This window comes from Mixophyes fleayi, chromosome 8, assembly GCF_038048845.1.
Source record: "Mixophyes fleayi isolate aMixFle1 chromosome 8, aMixFle1.hap1, whole genome shotgun sequence".
NCBI classification, from domain to species: Eukaryota; Metazoa; Chordata; class Amphibia; order Anura; family Limnodynastidae; genus Mixophyes; species Mixophyes fleayi.
The window spans coordinates 130,105,876-130,126,437 of NC_134409.1; the positions used below are offsets into that span (position 1 = coordinate 130,105,876).

Consider the following 20,562-nt stretch of genomic DNA (forward strand, 5'->3'; position numbering starts at 1 on the left):
GAGGTTGCATAGAGTACTTGACAGTTGAGCCAATTTTACACAGTTAAAATATAACTTCTGCTTTTCCCCCCCACTTATTTTCCAATTGCATAATGTGCTTTTAACACCAATTAATTATAACCCCTGAAAATAAGTGGAAAAAGCAGGAGCAGCATATTTTTAACAATGGGATTACGTGGAATTTCTTAGACAAATTACATGATTGGACCAGGTACACAGTGTAAAAGTAAAATGTGTAGCTGGTCCTATAGGAATCCATTGTTCACAAACCATGTAATGATTATACACACAGAGTGTGACCCTAGCAACTGTTCAACTCCTTTAATTTTTATCTGTCTCCAAATAACTCACTTATTAACATTTATGTCATTAACCAATTAACCAATTTCATTGCTTTAAATTAACGTGTAGTAGGCTACCACCTACAATGTCATACCTCCTTTGGAGCAGAATGCTCCTTGCTTAGATCCAGTTAGACCTGTGTCACTCAGAGTTTCATGGTTCATGAGAGAAGAGTTTCAGCCTTTCTGAAAATGTCTTAGAATTTTCATGGTAAAACACTAGAATGTCAGAGAATATTCCAGCTACTCTGTGTTTTACCATGGGAATCGTATGCCATTTATCAAAGCAGTGATGCAGGTAGACGAAGGTTCGCAAAGTGTCCTCCATTTCACAAGGGAATTCCCGGTGACATAATCCAATATAGTACTAGTTTAAGCTTTGTACACATGGACATTCAATCAGAATGGATCTGTGTGGCTCTAGAATATGTTTTAACACAGTTAATAAGGGAGATAATTCCGTTACAGGCAATAATTACCAGGAGGCTATGTTTGAGAGACAGATCACAGGTAGCCCAGGTGAGGTTCAAATAAGGCTCGGAGGGGGAGAGTGCTGTGTTGAGATTTAAAATAAAAGTGAGACTTGGATGTAGAAATTGTCAGTCAGTAGGAAGGTGGGAGGTATCCTAGGGTTTAAGGATTTAAAAGGAGGCTTGGTTGGTTTGCACCAGGCAATCAATACCAGGCTAGCTGGCTAAAATATACAGTGGAGCACGGTATATACTTAAGTATAGGGGTTGCAAGTGTTATTGTATTTGTGATTGCTCTTACTTAGAGCTATGCAAATAAATTCACAGTCTGGATTGAAAGCAGTCATTGACAGAGCAGTTCCTGGAACACTGTTCTGCACATGGTGTTAGAAGTGGGATAATTCTGGAAGATTGTTTCCACTCCCCTCCCAACTATTCTGCAAGAAAGAGCCTGAAACTAAACCACAGATAAAGCTACTGACTCAGCAGGAAGATTGCTTGGTTCTTAAAGCGGCAGTGAACTGCTTATCTGAGTTTCCCAGTCATGTAAACTATGAGACGACAAGTCTGTTCGGTCCAGTGTCTGTTTACAAAAGATGACTCAAGAAAAATGGCTAGTGGAATAGTGGATTAGGATGCTGGCACCATTTCGCAAGGCACAAAATGTCTATTTATATCTAGCTGAGTTGGAACTTTCAGAGTATACCAGATTAAAAGGAGAAATACTCACCCAAAGTCGAGTTACACCCAATGGAAAAATGCAAAAGCATTTCAAATGCAGCTGTATGATTTGATCCACCTCACTAAAAAGTAGCTTTAGTAGGTACAAATAGCTCAGAACAAACTATTCAAGTGCTGCTGGTTGGAAACAGCCCTTTGGCGGTAGGTAGGCTATTGATTGCCAAAATTACAATGATTTGGTTGGTTTGGTGTTACCAAAATTTGCTAAAACCTATCTGTCTACCAACTACTTCCAAACTGTGGCAGAGGGGAGATTTCACAAATAAGACTGGATCCATAGCAGTAAAGTCTTGAACGGAATCCGGACTAACTGGAGAGAAGGTTGTATGGAGTAAGACTGGTTTCCTTTGAATGTGGTAGTGTCGGTCATATTAAGGTGCTGTGCCCAATCCTGCAAGGTTTGCAGGATATCCCGACTACCATAGAACTTAGGCAATTTTAGCATCATGGGTTCAGGGTCTGGAAACCCCATCTTTTCCAAAAATACTTGTTGGTTGTAGAGAAAGTTGTGTTGGCTCTTATGGATTTTGGCCTACACTCATGCCAACAACCACCTGACCACCAACAATCTTGAAATTACTGACAAAATCTGTGTTCTTCTGAGTTTTCATTGCAGAAGTTTGGCTGTATACAGTGATTTCACTCTTGCCAATATTTATCAAACTATCATTGACGTTGATAGGGTAGACGTAGCCAATAAAATTGCAGAAAGTGTCCCATACTTTATTGTGAAGAAAGATTTATTGTACTTACTATACAGAGGAAAAAGGTGTAGCAGTGCTTAGTCCCAAATGTCCATGTTCCTACAACATTGAAAATGTCACATTGCTATGTGTGCGGGAGTCGTACTGGGGAGGATAAATTGCACGAGCAAGTTATTATTATTATTATTATCATCATTTATTTGTTAGGCGCCACAAGGTATCCGCAGCGCCGCACACAATACTAACAGTAGACTATTGTCACGGATCAGAGTAGAAATACAGCTGAGGAGTCATGGATAGGTGAAAAACAAACAAAGTTTATTGCTGGAGAACAGTTGATGACATAGTATCTTGCAGAGTTTACCAGATATACAGCTGATGCAGGTAAATGGGAGGTGAGGAAATATTCCAGGCAGCATGCACAGGGAAATGCACAGATAAGTCCCAGGTACAAATAAGGAACAGGTCAGCAGATTGTATGCTGAGATAGATCCCAATAAAGCATAATCACAGGAGCAAGGCAGGAGAAAGATTCCACAGGGTGCAACAACGGGATCTGACATCAGGATAGGACAACAATAACCAGCCATGTGCGCTGGGGGAAACAGGTTTAAATGGACCACACCCAGGTGCATGGAATGATTAGTGAACAGGAAGGTTAACCCCTAATGCACACAATAAAGCACAATAGCAGCACCTCTGGTGAGTGGAGGTACTGCCAATACAATAGTAGGACAAAAAGGCAGGAGCTGCCATGCAAAGCAGCATGTAATGTATAAGCTTGCAGGCAGATCCTGACAACTATACAGGGTGAAACCATACAGAACAATGAACAAAAAGTACCAATACTTCAGAAACTCCAGTCAGCGATATGCAGTAAAGACGGAGCGGAAGAACAGGTATGGAGACAGGAGGGGAGGGGGCCCTGCTCATACGAGCTTACATCCTAAGGGAGGGTAAACAGACCAGGCACAAGAGGAGCCAGTTGAGGCAAGAGGAGAGAAGGGAGGACGAGCTAAAGGGAGGTGATGGGGGTTAAGTAGATGGTTGGTAGGCTTTGAGGAAGAGGTGAGTTTTGAGTGCACGTTTGAAGGAGCACATAGTAGGAGAGAGACGGATGGAACGAGGGAGGGTCAGTCCAGAGAAGTTCTTCAAAGGTTCTATTGTCTGGGGGTATATGTAGAGATTAAGCATTTCTAAAGTTCCTGTCCAATGTGCCAGACAACTTGTCCTAAACCTTCATCCCAGCTACCCCTTATTTCACTACCTATTGTAGAGATCCCTTTTGAGGCCATGGGTCTGGTTGGCCCCCTAGAAAAAAAAATCAGTGACCTTCAGTCTATTGTAGTGGTTTTGGACTGTGATTATCTAGAGGCAATGCCTTTACAGAATATGTAATCCCATACAATCACTAGAGAGTTAGTCCTTTTGAAGCCGAAATAGCTGACTGACTTATAGCGCACTTCTAGGAGTGTGCTAACTCTCCACTTTTGGAAGATTGCTGCAAACTACAAATGACTTAGGTGTGTGAATCCAAAAAGGCGCACTGTGCAAAACTGTAAAAGTCACACCCAAGTCCAATTTCTTACCACTTTAACACCTAGGGCTAGATTTACTAAGCTGCGGGTTTGAAAATGTGGGGATGTTGCCTATAGCAACCAATCAGATTCTAGCTTTCATTTATTTAGTACTTTCTACAAAATGACAGCTAGAATCTGGATTGGTTGCTATAGGCAACATCCCCACTTTTTCAAACCCGCAGCTTAGTAAATCTAGCCCCTAGACTTTTCATTAAATAAATATTTCAGTTGTCTTCTAAAATACTTATTGGTTTAGAAAACAAAAAGACAGTTGTTGTCAGAGCTTATCCATAGCACAACATAACTGTGAGTATCTAGCAATATGAAAAAGTGGTATGGGTTCATATTTTGGTCAAAACATTTAAGCCTGTATCCCAGCATCAAGGGTTCCTCACTGTATGCAGGTCCTACATTGACCTATATGCTTCAAACACCAATGAAAGGCAGTTAAAAGCAGATGCATTCACCTCCCAGGTATAGGGGCTTACATCTAGTAAGGGCTGGCTTGTGAGCCACACACAAAGGAGCCTTAAATAGTCAACACAAGGCAATATTTATAGTATTTTTGTTTATTGTAGCTACTGATCTATAAACAAAGACATTCTCAACATTCTCATTGTTTACTACAAAAAGTGATATTCCATATTTATTTTAGAAAATTGGAAAGATAACAATATTATACAATATTATACAACCCCTCACTTTCACACTGATTTATCTAGAAACAAATGCTGTGTCTCCTCTAGTTTTTTTCTTAAGGATAATTGTAAAGGAAATTTAGACATGTTCTTCTTAAGCATAACAAAATAATTATTGTATGTACTACGCTCCAGTTAACCTTGATCCAACAGAATTACACAATGAATTATGAATTGTAATCTCCTTTGGGAATTAAAGCAACGAGTTGCATGATACTGAATTCTTATAATAATTTTGTAAAACATTAATGAACAGAGGTTGCCCAGAGGCTTCAAGCTGTTTGCTTCAGCCGCAGACATGAACCGAACATGAACAGGGATGATCTAAAAAGCAATGTTCAGTTTGTGGTTAGAAATATGTAATTGTCTCAAAGCCGAGGGGAACAGTACAGACTTAGATGGGTGCTATGAATTTCATCACAAATGTAATTATTGACTAAAGTGAGAATAGAAATAAGTTGTAGGCTTAGGCTGCAAACAAGTTATTTAAATCACGTGTACGGCATGCCTAATTACGCTGGCAAATGATAATAGCTGATCAAAGAGACAATCGGGAAAGAATATTTTAATTAGTACATCATTTTAATTGTACAAGCACAGTAGGCTAAACAACATAGTCAGTAAGAGTTTAGTACGGATATCAATTAAAGGAGAATTATTGCAAAAACTAGTGTCACAACGTCGGGGTACAGAGGCCGGCTACTGGGGTAGATGGGGCACTTTTTCACACAGCAGCCATAAAAATTCACACGAATACTGGTACAACTGGTTTCAGTTAGTTTTATTAAAGAGGTAAAAAATTAAACAATAAAATAAATCCTGCTCTGTCCGGTTCTAAAACATTAGAGACGCCCTCTATAAGTGTGGATAGACCTAATGTCCAGCTCACAAACAAACATCCGTTTGCAAGTTTAGCTCACTTACAAACAAATAGCAGTTTTCTCTCTATGGAGACTTCCAGCCTCTTTCCCCGACTAACGAGAGAGACTAACTGAGCAAACTCCTTTTAAACTACACCTTGCAATTCAACTGTTAATTAGCCTGCTGTCTGACTGGCAGGTCAGGAGACTTGAAATGGGCCTAATGAATGGAGGCCCTCCCACTCTCTCCATTCACTCCAGGGAACCCTTTGATCCAGCTTTCACTTGAGCCAAAGCTTTTTCGAATGTGGAGTTCAAAACACGTAGGTCAGAAACCTGGGACCATCAGTCTATTTTGCCAGAAAGCTCATCAATGATGTTGCCAGTGTTTCTGTCACACTAGTAGTAGTTGTATTATAGCAAAACAATACACATTTAAATTTGTTTATTGTTTAGAGGATATGTTGGCCCACAAATATGCTTCTGAACAGTCCTATACTTTGGTGCCGGGGTGGGGCCGTGACCATATTGGGGTGACGGACGAGGTCAGGAAGTGTGCCTGGTCATGTTCTTCAGGTGCGTACCCCTAGGAGGCCCCCAGTCCCCTTCCCTGCCTCCCCTGTTAACCCACTGCACCGTCACATGCACCCGTGGTAAGTACTTGTGACTTCTGCTCACCACAGCTCTGCGGTATAAAGTATATTATCAATCACTGGCCTCCTCCTACCTACTACCAGAACTGTGGGTTCTAAGATCCTCTCCCCTGATCAGTGTGGGAGATTTTAAAAAGGAACTGTTCTGTGCAGATTGGACAGAGCTGTGTTCTCTCTATTTCCCTGATGTCACTGCAGGGTGAGGGTCTGGTGGAGACGTTCGGTCAGTCTGCAAGAGGAGGACAATTCACTTAGTGACACTAACACTAATCATTAGGAGACAAATGGTGCCCACAGTGGAGGTGGGAGACAAATTGTGGAAACTATACATTTACAGGGAAAGAGAAAGACTAAATAGTGCAAACAACAGAAAAAGAAAACACGGTGACAGCAACAAATTTAATACAATTAGATGGAGGAGACATTGATCTCACACAGAGTTTTCACAATGCACATAACCAGTGTAACAAAGACATTGTTGATAACATAAATAGAAGTAAGCAGGCTATGTAGCGCAGTGTTGCCAAGAGGGAGAGTGGGGTACAAAGTTTTGGGGAACCAACAATTAGATGGGGTGGATATCCTCCAGCCCTACCTTCTACCCTAGGCGGATTGTAGGCGGTTAGAGTGCATGGATCAATAGCTTCTTATTGGTCTGCAAAGTCACATGCTCCTAGGCTGGGAGCCAAAGATGCTGGAGGTGTTCAGCACGTTATCGCCCCAGAGGATTGGCAACAGAGCAATGCCTTTTGCACAGGCTGCATGAACAGCTGAGGACAAGCCCATAACAAGCACCAACACCTATAGCGTCTGTATTCCTTCCCTAATTTCCATAGTTTCCATGAACATTTTGTAATATTTTTTTAAGTTTTCAATAGTATTCAGTTTGACATTTAGGGCTAGATTTACTAAGCTGCGGGTTTGAAAAAGTAGGGATGTTGCCTATAGCAACCAATCAGATTCTAGCTATCATTTTGTAGAATGTACTAAATAAATGAAAGCTAGAATCTGATTGGTTGCTATAGGCAACATCCCTACTTTTTCAAACTCGCAGCTTAGTAAATCTAGTCCTTAGTCTCATCCATTTCTGAGGGTTTTGTGGTCATTCCAAACCTTAAAATAATGGATTCTGTACATCCCTTCAATAGACATTTAAGCCGAAATAGCGCATTCCCTGCTTCACCATTTTATTCATTCCATGAATTTCGACCGTTTTGCTTTGTCTCCTTTCAGTTCCCCAGTGGCTTCCATGGACATTATAGAAGCCATTTTCGGAATGATATATCTCAGGATTACCGTATGGAAGCAAAGCCACCGCCACCAACAGCCTTCGTGCAGCGAATGAAAGTGAGTTTAACAAGAAGTATAGTTTTATATGGATAGATTTGCTAATCTGCAACCAGTCCAAACTGATTTATTTTATGCCGGGAGCTAGAAAAGCAACTTGAGTATTATAACTGTATTAATGGTATAACAGGTCATATTCTGTAGAACTGATAGATGCACTACTAATCAATGCATCTAAAGCAACCTTAACCTTCAGGCAATAACAAAGTAAGCACTCACACAATCAGACACTGCCTCACCTGTACATGGTGGTTTCCACTTCACCAACACCTCCAGGTCTGGAAGGAGAACAAAAGTTGGGGTTTGACTACTTTTTTCCCCACATTCCAAATTCTCTCCCCTTTTTCCTATACTCAGATTTCAAACTAATACATAGAATCCGAATTTTCAACCCCTTCTTTCTGCATGTCACTGTGATCTGTTATCCCCTCAGATCACCCCAGCAATTCCTTGAAAAGTTTTTATCTTGACTCTTATTGTCTGACATTCCCACCATCACCGAGGGTCTCCTTCTGCCTCACAACTCATTTCTCTAATCTGTTCTGTTGGAATTTCCCAGTACACAGATTCTCCTACTCATCGTGATGGAAACTACCTTGAACTCGTTTTCTCCCAACTTTGTTCAGTTTCTGATTTCTTTAACACTCCTTTCCTCCTTCATGATCTCCTCTCTCTACCCACACCTTAATCACTTTGCACTGTAACCTAACCAAGCCTCCTCATAACCACAGAAATCTCTGTGCTATAGATTATCAACAACTTCCCGCCTCTCGCCAACAGCTTCTTTCCCTAATTTCTACATTCTCCTAATCCTAATCTTCCAGACCCACGCTTTAATCACACATTAGACACATCACTTGATCAAGTGGCTTAAGCTATTCTTTCTTCCCAGCTTCGATCGTGTACTCATTCATAGACACTCCCGTGAAGTAGGAAGATCATTGACGGAAGTCTTGTACTTCTGATGATTTCCTCAAATATACTTATATTTATCACTCCTACAGAAATGTTCTGGATATTGCCAAATAGATTATACTTCCCTTGTTATATGCCCTGACTTTTCTAACCCCCCCTCCTCCTTGATTTCTCTAATACATTTAACTCTTTTGCCAATCCCCCCACACTAATCCCTCTAGCTACCGTCACTGCCCAAGATCTGCTTCCGGCTGCAAGGACAAGATTTACAATAACCAATATGAAATGGTATCTTCTACCATAATGCTTAATTAATTTCCCTAGCCCTCTATCACCTTCTCCTTATTTAATCCCACGAAAATTATGTCTCTAACCTATGCTTCTTGTCCCACGCTTCTGTCATCTTATCATTATCCCCTCACACATCAGTCATTATTTTCAGCTCAGCATTAACTATCATCTATAATTCCTCCCTCTCCGTTAGTGTCTTTCCTTCGTTATTCAAGCATGCAGTAATTACAATTTTTATTTACCCAAATTCTCAGATTACTGTCTCTTGTTCCCCTAGGTCTCTTGTGAGGCTGGCCTCATACACACTCTTCCTTCCTTGCACAGCTGATTGGAACCTCTTTGGTTAGGATTTTGTTGTCCACATGCAAAAGAGGCTTTACTGTTGTCATTGTGCCACTACTTGCTTCTAATTCCCCTTGATCTCTTTGCTGCATTTGACATCACCAAATGCTCACGTCTCATACAAACGTTGCATTCCATTCTGGTTCTCATCCTACCTATCAAACCACTTCTTCCTTGTTAATTTTTCTGAATCCACTTCCTCTCCACAAGGCTCAGTCCTAGCCCTCCTGTTCTTCTTTTCTAACACTTCTCTAAGCTCCTAATAAGCTCTTTTGGGTTTCATTATCACCTCTCTGTAGGCTGACACCCAAATGTTTCTGTCCTCTCGCTTCCATAAGAAGGGAGCATCACATATTAGCAGATGGCAGACAACCTTACAGAAATCAGTGTCATGGAGGACATGAGCGGAACCTGTGTATGGAAGAGGCCGGACACCTAACAAACTATTTTACAGATAACTCTAACCGTTCTGACATTCCTCAATGCTGTGACTCACGCAGATTTGTGAGTCTCACCTGTACGAGATGAAAGGGGACATTTAGAAAGGCTTGGTGTCATTACAGCATGCTGGAATGAATTATGAATGCACTAAGAGTGGGTTATAACACCTGCATTCTGTGCAAATAAAGTCTGTCAGTGGCACAGAGGCTCTGTCAGTTCTGCTCGGCTGCCATCTCTGATTAAACACACATGTTACAAAGAATTTTCCTTCTAAACCTTCTCCGTGCGGCTGTTCTGCATAAACATCATTCTTTAATTCTAAACCCGTAGTTGACATGTTTGTTTACAGGCTCTTATCAACAGGATTACCTAGTGTGTGTGAGCTTAGGGAAAGATCTCCTAAAATGGAAAGAAATGTTATGTTTTTTAGGTGGCGTCTTTCAAGCTAAAGACGTACAACTAGGATTTATTTTATTTCCTTTTTTTTTATTTTATACATAAATGTCCATCCATGTGCCTTGCAGCACTGGGGTCATGAGTTCAATTCCCGACCTTGGCCTTATCTGTGAGGAGTTTGTATGTTCTCCCCGTGTTTGTGTGGCTTTCCTCTGGGTGCTCTGGTTTCCTCCCACACTCCAAAAACATACTGGTAGGTTAATTGGCTGCTAACAAATTGACCCTAGTGTGTGTGTGTGTGTGTGTGTGTGTGTGTGTGTGTGTGTGTCTGTGTCTGTGTCTGTGTCTGTGTTAGGGAATTTAGACTGTAAGCTGTGTGTGTGTGTGTGTGTGTGTGTGTGTCTGTGTTAGGGAATTTAGACTGTAAGCTCCAATGGGGCAGGGACTGATGTGAGTGAGTTCTCTGTACAGCGCTGCGGAATTAGCGGCGCTATATAAATAAATGGTGACGATGATGAATAGTTTGTCCATCAGGGAACCTTATTTATTCGTAGGTTTCTGGCAAATCCAATAAATTTCTATTCTATCTCACCCTTTGTATGATAATGATATATATGGAAGACCTACCTCACCCTTTTGTTGGAGAAGTTGGGACTGGAGAGGGGAGGAGTCGGGATTGGAGAAGGGAAGAGTCAGTATTGGAGAGGGGAGGAGTCAGGATTGGAGGGGGAGGAATCAGGATTGGAGCGGGGAAGAGTCAAGATTGGAGAGGTTAAGAGTCAGGATTGGGGAGGAGTCAGGATTGGAGAGCGAGAGGAGTCAGGATTGGAGAGCGAGAGGAGTCAGGATTGGAGAGCGAGAGGAGTCAGGATTGGAGAGGGGAGGAGTCAGGATTGGAGAGAGGAGGAGTCAGGATTGGAGAGGTAAGGAGTCAGGATTGGAGAGGGGAGGAGTCAGGATTGGAGAGAGGAGGAGTCAGGATTGGAGAGAGGAGGAGTCAGGATTGGAGAGGGAAGGAGTCAGGATTGGAGAGGTAAGGAGTCAGGATTGGAGAGGGAAGGAGTCAGGATTGGAGCGGGAGAGGACTCAGGATTAATCAATAAACCGCCCCCTCCCTCAAAGAAAAGTCTAGATCCGCCCCTGAATATGTGCGGCCGTATATCGAGGAGATGACTGGCGGCACCTCAAGGCCAATTGAATCCTCCTCTCCCCCCAAGAGTAAAACTTGTATTCCATTTTTGATGCTTCAAAAATTATGGCCACCTGATACCCTCACAACGTGCCCCACCTCTTCTCCCAAAACATACCCCTATCTCATACCCTTTCTTGTAACCTGAGCAATAATATATGTACAATTTAATGTGACATCTTGTACATTCTCATAAATGCTTTCCTGTCCCAGAAATTGTCATACTATTGATTTGTATATGTTACTATGACCACTCAATAAAGAGATTTTAAAAAACAACAGAGTTAGATACACCCATTGCATCGTGGGACACGTTGCAGGTTTTTTTGGTTTTTTTCCTAATTGCATTTTATATCTGTTTGTTTGTTTTTTAAATAATTGTCAGCTCTTCATCAGCTTCTTAACCCCTAAGAGAATAAAGTCCACGAATGTGTAGAGCAGGATTTGTTTGCGTTCAATAAAAGTAGGAACAGTCAGTGGTTTGTAATCTTTAGAACATTTACAGGCTGTAAATAAAAGTGTTTTTAAGAATGATAATTAATAGAAACCCTAAAATGATGCAACTTACAGTTGTATTTGACAGCATTCATTAAAACCAGAAGCAAAAATATATTGTGTGTGAGAACAAATGACTGTAGCCAGAGCTTGTGGAAAAAAACATAGATGTATTTGTATGTAAGAGTCGAGCTATACTACAGAAAAATGTATAGTGAAAATATAAATTGTGCCCAAGGTATGAATACATCTTCACTTTCAGACCTCCACCTGTTAATATTATATATATATTTCTTTCTGGAAAACTAATTAGAAGTGTTTTTCTGCAGGGTAAATTCAATATAGATGATCATGGTTTCTTCTACATGCAATTCTGAAATCTGGTTGAGATAATGACTTGCTTGTACCTGTTGGCACAATCATTATATCTCTCAACATGATGATTCTCTCGAACTACTGCACTATCCCCCCTTCCCCCCCCCAACCCTAACTTCCAAACTGCAACTGCTTAACCCACTTCTATCACTCACTCCTCGACCCTCTGCCCCCAGCTCGCCCCCTCCACTCTAGTCTTAGGTTGGGTGCACACTACAGGTTTTTCAGCAGATTATCCGGCCAATCACAGAATAAACGACCGCTCGGACCGATATCGCATTAGTGTGAACGATTATCATTTTTATAGCTCATTGTATCGTTTCATTTGATTTTTAAACTGAACTAAAAATGTTGTTTAACGATGGAAGGATGTCATTCCATTTCTGCAGTGTGTAAGCACTCAGGACCGGGAGTGTCCATAGATCTCTATGCAGTGTGCAGAGTCACCATCTCTTCAGCCGACGGTTACGACAGGTGAAGAGCACAGATCTAGAGGAAAATTGTGTAAAATGTTTATAGTGTGTACACATGAATCGGCTGCTGATCGGGACTTACGGTCGTTGGTAAAATTGTTAAGGATATCACATTGAGAGAAATTTTGTATAATGTGTACCCAGCCCAACTTATCATGAGACGCTCTCCATCACACACTGCCTCTGACCCGCGCCTCGCCTCCTTTCTGATTGCCTCCTCTTACTCTCGCCTCCAAGACTTCTCCCGTGCTGTTCCCTTCATATGGAACTCCATTCCCCTGTCTGACCAGACTCTCCCACAGCTGTCAATCTTTATAGTGGTCTCTCAAACCACCTACTTGATGTCACACGCCGCACTCCCGCTGTCCAGCGCGGGAGCCGGCGTGTGTAACCGGGTCTCCGCTGCCCCCCTCGCCTGATTCCTCTTCAGAGCTTCACTTACCTAGTTCCACGCTGCAGCTCTCCTCCAGCGCTGTCTCTCTGCTTCCTGGATCGGCATTCACTGTTCTGCACATGCGCAGAACGTCCTAAACCTTTTCTCTGCTTCTACTGCCCTCTATTGGCTGCCTAATTGGAACTACACTATTTAATGCCTTCCTGACCTGAAATCTGTGCTGGTTCTTTCAGTCAGTCTCTGACACCTGTACTGAATACAGCTCCTGTGTCGTCTCAAGTTCCCGGGGATTCCTACTCAGCCTTTCCGAGTTCCTGCACCTCCGGGCTCCTACGCCACAATATACTCTGCTATTCCCTCCTGGAGTTGGTTACACCTCATTATCACTACCATCTCCAGTGGCAACGCAGCAGGCTATCTGGTAGATTCGCTCCTAACAACATCCCTTGACTCATCTTCTCGTCAGTTGCCAGTAGCAACGCATACTACCTACATCAGTCTACGCTCTCTCTCGTGGTGCGCTGGGAACTTCCTAGGGGGCCGCGACCTGCAAGTGGAAGCTGCGAAGTCCATATTCCCTGGCGGGAATCACTGGTGAACACCATTTCACTTGTTAGACTCCGCGCCCCTAGCTGAAGTCACGTCAATTCCAGTGAACCACCAGGATCCAGTTGTCCCTCGTTGGAACCGTGACACTTGATACTACTCCCTATGTGCACTTCCAGCTGCCATCCAATCCCTCTAGCTCCTATTATCTCAGCAATAACCTCTCCCTTTAGAATGTAAGCTCTTGTGGTCCTCTTCAGTACCCTGATTGCACAAAGATTTTTTATTGTATATTACCCATACTTTAGGCTCTGCTCTGAAATCTGGGTATATCCTGCATACTATTGCTGGAAGTGTATGCCATTTCTATATTTTCTCATGCAAATCCCTAAAAACCACTGTTTTAGACTTGAGTTCCCGCAGATCTCACATTATGGATGTAGGGCATCTCAGCATGGAAGTAGCACACCATGCTTGCACTTAGCTAGCTTCTTTTTCTGATTATACAAGCCCATGATTATTCCATTTTAAGATATCTAGTTATGACTGCACTTTCCATCTCATTGTAGCTCAGAGACGGAGGAAAAGATTTCACAGATAATTGTAAAATCTCGCTCTGCTGTTCCCCTACCTCAAGCTGCTTCTCTCTCTTTTTGTACATTAACATTTCTTAATGCATTTGTGTGCACTCGGCAGCCTTGTGCACAGATTGGACTTTATACGGTTACTTACAGTCTAAAATGTGACTCTAACAGGCACTTAGCAGCCTTGAAAGAGACGTGTATCAAAGCAGAACATAGAAATTCAATTGAGAAAGGTCATTAATGTAAAAACACTAGTAACGTCCTGGATAACGTTCTTCATATTTGCTTGTTGTCATAGAAATTCTCTTTTCCCCCTGTATAGAAGTCATGTCGGTCTAGAGGGATTGCAATGGTTGAAATCTGCAAGTCATATTCTGATTTCCCTTTGTTTTTTTGTGTCTCTTGGTCTGCACTTTTGTCTGCTACTGTCTTTGTCTCCTATTGTCTTATTATTGCATTTTCTGTGATATAAATAGCACACTAAGCCGGATGACAAGGAGGTAATAGAGAGTAGAGCTGCCAGATATGTATTGAGTTATGAGAAGTACAGACATGTCTATTGTTTTATGGTCTATAACAGATCGATACCATTTACATAAATAAACCATTATGAATAGGTCACTCTCACAGTCACATGTCATTCATGTTTCAGGACAAAGATTGTTTTGCTTACTGTCATTTGTAGTTCAGGATAGGACGTGCTACAATGTCCCCAGATTCTCCAAATAATTTTTAGGTGATTACTGCCTTCCTATCTTTCAACTTATAACTATAGCTTCTGTAGGTGTTATCACTTAACGTTTCATTCTATTCGTTATATTGTTAGAGTGATGGAGCTAAGGTCCAGCTTGTATCCTTCAATACAGTTTGTTTTTAACATTTTTGTTTGCAACTAAGTAAAGAAGATTTATGAACTGCAAAGTAGGTGGACAAGCAGTCATTGGGCCTGATTCATAAGGAAGTAAAGGGCGATTTTGTGCGTATTATCCGCCAAATCACTCTGCGTATGCCCAGAATCGGACCCAGGGCCGGATTAACCCGAGGTATAACTGGGCTAGAGCCCAAGGGCCTCGGGCATCTGAGGGGCCCGCCGGCATTCATCGGGTCGGGGTTGTCCCTGCCCCTCCGGCTCCAACTGTCAACTGGTCAAGGAGAATGGCAGGCAGCTAACAGCAAATGTTATGCTGTTAGCTGCCTGCTGTCACTGTAGGACTTACGCCGTGTAAGGAGATCTCGTGAGAGTGAGACTAGGAGTCATGTCCTCAGTAAGGAGCTTAATGCGCTCAGCGGAAGCACTACAGGGAGTGATGGAAGGAGGGAGGGGGGCCTTCACAGCTTTATATTATGCTCTATTATGTATGTCGGAGAGTGGGGGGGGGGGGGTCTTAGCACGGGGGCCTCCATTACCTTAATCCGGCCCTGATCGGACCATACACCACATAGCTCAGCCAAGTTTAATTCATCCTCGAACTCATAGGACACTCACGACAGCCTACAATTTCAGTGAGGGAACGGGACGGGGAAGGGGTGTATGTATGTAGTCAGTGTACAGTAATGGCGCGCCAACCTCGAGAGCGCAGCAAGCGCTGAGCATCTCTCAGGTGCTTGTTTTTCTGCCGTGTCTCTTGCTCCAGCTACAGGTCGGGTGTAAGTGTGGAATAAGAGTGATGAGGGCCGTGTATGCTGCTTATAACAGGTGTTTGCAATCAGGCGCAACTGTAAAAATGCATTTTATGTACAATACACATTAATAACATCCTAATAAATGTATTTCATGTGAATGTTTATTTTTTATTTTTTTTATGTTTTGTCATTAATGTCTTTGTTATTAACAGGTGACATTAATTGTATCATTTTTTTTTCTGTCCGTCCTTTTGAGAATGTATATTACACATAGGCATTGAATTCAACTTTCCATTTCATGGTAAAATACTTTATAAATAAAATAATCTTCCTATAACATGTATCTTTACATAGCTCTTATCTCTCACTGTCCCCGGGAGGGAGCAGCTCGCACTGCTTTAAAACAATAAGAATAAAGCCAGTCTGTTGTTTAATGGAGATTATAGCTGTGTCCCGCAGCTGTCAGCAGGGCAATGAGCGGGCAGCGGGTCACAGGAACGCTGTACAACTTGCATTGTTTACAAAAGCTCACAGAACAGACTGTAATGGGCTCTTTTCTTTATTTAACAAACTAAAGAATACCCAGAAAATTGTTTTACAACATTGTGAGTTTCTGTACACATATAAACTACGAACAGGTCCTGAGAATTGCATCCAGCACAAGGGACCGCACAATTCACAGGGGAATTGAATATGTAGCTGTACCAGCACTGACTGAAGGAAACAGAGATTGTCCTAGGATGGTTCAAACTGATCAGACACCTGGGAAATGTTTAGATATATTCCAGTATTTACGATTGGTTGACTGGTCCAGCCATTCAGACTGGGGGTCTGGCTGCCACCAGGAGAGAACCACTTGGCTGGGATTGCTATCAGAGCCACACTACATCCGGCCAAGCCGCTTAGTCCTGAGTGTTGCACTGCCACCTGTTGTCTGTAGCCAGTATTACTGCAGATACTTACACGTTGGAGGTGTCAGTGTTAATGTTGCACTGCCACCTGTTGTCTGTAGCCAGTATTACAGCAGATACGTACATGTTGGAGGTGTGAGTGTTGACTTTGCACTGCCACCTGTCTTCTGTAGACAGTATTGCAGCAGTTACTTCTTCTACATGATTAATTTGTAGTTTGGGAAGGGATGGATGATGCTGCCCTTTTTTTAAATCAATTGTTTATATTTTATTGACAGTGCTGGTCCTATCTTAATTATAAAACCAACATTTCTTCAATATGAGGTTCTCCTGACCAGCAGTGCTAATAAGAATACATATATACAATACAATAGTACCCCAACCTACCTATCCTATAACTTCTATCGCCCCAGCTAGAAAGCCTGGGCTTTTATTAATAAAACATGAAGACCTCTAGTTCCCCTTTATAAGTCTGTTCAAGGCAAGACTGCTGTCTCAGAGGAGCCACCTCTAGACCACCTTAGGCTGTATTGGTCTGGGTAATGGATGAATAGGAACTTGGGCGCTGCTACCCCTAATGGACAAGATCTCTGTCCATTATACCATTAAAAGTAAGTTACAAATAATCACACTCGCACCTCTCCCAAAAATAAGTTAGCAGAATATACACACCCCATTCCCCTGTTAATTTATTTATTTAGAAAAATGAATAAAACCTTCTGTCCTTCTTTTCTCTATCAGTCCTACGCAGTCCAGCAGCATGTGTGCTTCAAGAGAAACCTTAAAAAGAATGGACAGCGGGAGAGATTTACAAATGATTATATAAATAAGGTTCTATGTGCAGGATAATTGGTACCTGTATATTTTACTGAACAGTCATGAAAATAGAGTGAAGTCTTCCTCTACGTTCTTGTTAAAATGTCTTGGATTATTTCATACTCCCAAGGACAGATGCACTGTAACAACACAGTCCTTTCAGCAACACCTACTCATTGTGGTCATGAAAATAATTACCGCGTTGAACGTCTTTGAACTTCTGCATTATGGAAATATCGTCAGAAAAAATTAAAATCTGCAGAGCAGAACAAGGTTTAGATTAGTCCGTTAAGCTTTACATAAGCCCTTAAATCTCATAAATCTACTGACATTTTGTTGTTCCACAAGATCCGGCAAGCTCTGGCAGCCACCGAGATGCTGACGCTTGTAGCAACGCAAGCGCCGGCATGTCTAATCAGTCAACAGCTGGCAGGGTTTGCTGGAACTTGTAGTTCCACAACTGCTTTGAGCACAGGCGCTGGTTGTCCCTGGGGTAGGGTCGGGGAGGTGCACAGTTTCTTTAGATACATGCAACTCAAAATACACACAATAAAACCCCACAATTTTAGGTTTAAGTGCTTCGGTGCAGCAACTTTGCTTCAGGACCAAATAAAAATGTTCATGATGAGAAAAACTATTACTTTATAGCAACCCTAACTTTTATAGTTTCCCCCATAATTGCTGAATGTTCGGGCTTCTCTTATCTCTTAAAGACAAACTTGTCAACATTGATAACCTCCCCTAAGGGGGCAGAGTTAGGTGGTAAATTGGGGTGTGGGGGTGTGGTCACATGATCTCATCACTGTGGACCCGCCTCCTGCTGTTCAATGCTGCAAGGGGCGGGGCTGTGATGAATCGCGTCACCATGGCCTGCCTCCGCCAGCTTCAATAGCGAAGTGGGTGGTATCTGGGAGGAGGACCTGCTCTTTCGGGAGACTCCCCGAAATGTGCAATCTTCAGACACAAAAGACACATATCTTACTATCATCACAAAAATACATTTGTACTTTAGGGCCACAGTTCTGAATTTTCGTAAATAACCCTTAGTAAATGTATGGCTGTTCCAATATGACAAATGGTTAAGATAGCAAGCAGAAAACTTTGATATGTACAGTAACATTACTGGTCAGGACCCTCTGTTTGACTCTACCAACTCTACAGGACACTGCAAACCAAGCACTAAGACACATGAAGTTTTAGGCTTCCGTGCACTTTACCTTCTTTACATCCCCACTCCAGGTTGATGAAAAACAAAAGTTCCATCCTCTTAACTAGCTTTAAAAACGCTCCAACCCTATATGTGTATATCATAGCGGGGGTGTTTCCTGAGCATGCGCTGTCTGATACGTCCGCCCACACAGAGAGGCTTCCCTCACCTCTGGGGCCATTAGCAGCTACAACCCCTGTCATTCCTCCCCTGCCCCCCCCCCCCGAGTATCTTTACACCTATATAATGTGTTTGTATATATAAATTCAGCACATGTATTTATTCCTTTAAGACATCCAATGTAATGTATTGTGTGAATTCTCTGTCTTCTATGCTGTATAATTAGGATTAGTTGTCATATGATTAATGTTCATTAGAGGTATGTAATTATAATTATTACTGCAAAATGATTACACGTTATAGACGCTGCGTTTCTTCTGTGTTGCAGAATTCCGGGAATTCAGTGATAAATCAAATGTGGCTTCAGTCACTTGGCTTTTAATTGCTCCTCCGATGTAGGATTTGATTATACAACTTCTGACCGGTACATAGTGTTTACAAACACACTTACGGGACATTAGAGCAAATATACAACTTGCTGGCTTTCATCAAGGGATTCCTAATAAAAAGAAAGCTCTTCGTTCACATGATCACTCAGGGTAACGCCGGGAAAGTGCTTGGTGAAGCATAGACGCAGTCTGCAGTATTTTATTCCATCAATGCTTCTTTGAATAATCACCTGTATTGCCCCAAAGATTCAGTGTGAATAGTCATTTAAAGCTCTGTTTGTGCTGCATTTTGTTTGTTCATCGCAAGTTGAACAGAACACAGTTCAAGCTGACGCGTGTCAATTGCCCACCAGCATACCTCACGACATCTTCAAAAGCGAACTCAGCCAAAGTGGCTAAGTGGTTAGCACTTCTGCCTCACAGCACTGGGCTCATGAGTTCAGTTTCCAACCATGGCCTTATCTGTGAGGAGTTTGTATGTGCTTTCTGTGTTTGCGTGGGTTTCCTCCTGGTGCTCCGGTTTCCTCCCACACTCCAAAAACATACTAGTAGGTTAATTGGCTGCTATCAAATTGACCTTAGTCTCTCTCTCTGTCTGTGTGTGTTAGAGAATTTAGAATGTAAGCTCCAGTGGGGCAGGGACTAATGTGAATGAGTTCTCTGTACAGCGCTGCGGAATTAGTAGCGCTATATAAATAAATGTTGATGATGTACACACCCCAAACTGAGCTCAGGCATTTTCACAAAGCCATGCCTCTTTCTGGGTCTAAAATTCAGGAATGCCTCTCAAAGTCAGGGCAACTTGGAGCTATGCGGTCAATTTAAGACCTGTTTCTTGCCTCATTGGTATCACTAGCTTGTACCGTGTGACTCAATGATGTCACTAACTTCCAATGAGTAGATGGGATGACTTTTGGTGCAATCACATGATGACTGCCTCCACTATGTGTAATGTTATTGAAGCAATACATAACTGCCAACAAATTCTGAAAATATACCAATCAGCAACCTTTGATGTATGTTAAGTCTGTGGTACAGCACATTTCCTTCACAAATGTAAAGTGTCTGTAGCAATGTATCAATGAAATAGAATTAAATGTATCACTCTTGTATTTTGCAAGAGACTCAATAGTGATGGAACTCTCACAAGTAGTAACATCTCGGCTTCCTCAGAGCTCAATGTGTTCTTACTGCCGCCTTTCAGAGTCCTGCCAAAGAAAACTGTGTAACCTGCATTAAGCTTTTAGCTCAAATTAGTGCACAGGACCAAGTGATCTGAGGAAATCCCTTGTGGATAAAACAAAAATGCACTTCTTCTGTAATTGACCCAGACAGCATAATATACTGGGCCTGATTCATTAAGAAAATAGAGGCAAAAAAAGAAGTAAATTTGCTCCTGGACAAACCATGTTACAGTTCGAGGGGTGCAAATTAGTTTATTATTTATTAATACTGGCTGCTTTTTCATGTAGCACACAAATGCGTAATAACTTTATTTTTACACAGAAATTTAAAGTTGACCTAGGACATATCCTACCCCAAATATAAATCTGTCCCCACATTTTAAATTTACCTCCCCCAATGCAACATGGTATTGCCAAGGTGCAAATTTACTCCTTTTTTTGCTTTTCTTTTCTTAATGACTCAGACCCACTGTGTAT

The 20,562-nt window shown here is 42.0% G+C and overlaps 1 protein-coding gene across 3 annotated transcripts in view; it reads left to right on the forward strand.

Annotated features, from left to right (window-relative positions):
• The window catches only part of CIMIP7 (ciliary microtubule inner protein 7), a 219,414-nt gene that overhangs the window by 190,463 nt on the left and 8,389 nt on the right, over positions 1-20,562 (forward strand). For all 3 annotated transcript variants that reach the window (XM_075183536.1, XM_075183537.1, XM_075183535.1), the window contains exon 2: positions 7,281-7,394. In XM_075183536.1, the coding sequence (XP_075039637.1) occupies positions 7,347-7,394 (48 nt within the window). In that variant the 5' untranslated portion in view covers positions 7,281-7,346. The remainder of the gene's footprint in view (positions 1-7,280; positions 7,395-20,562) is intronic.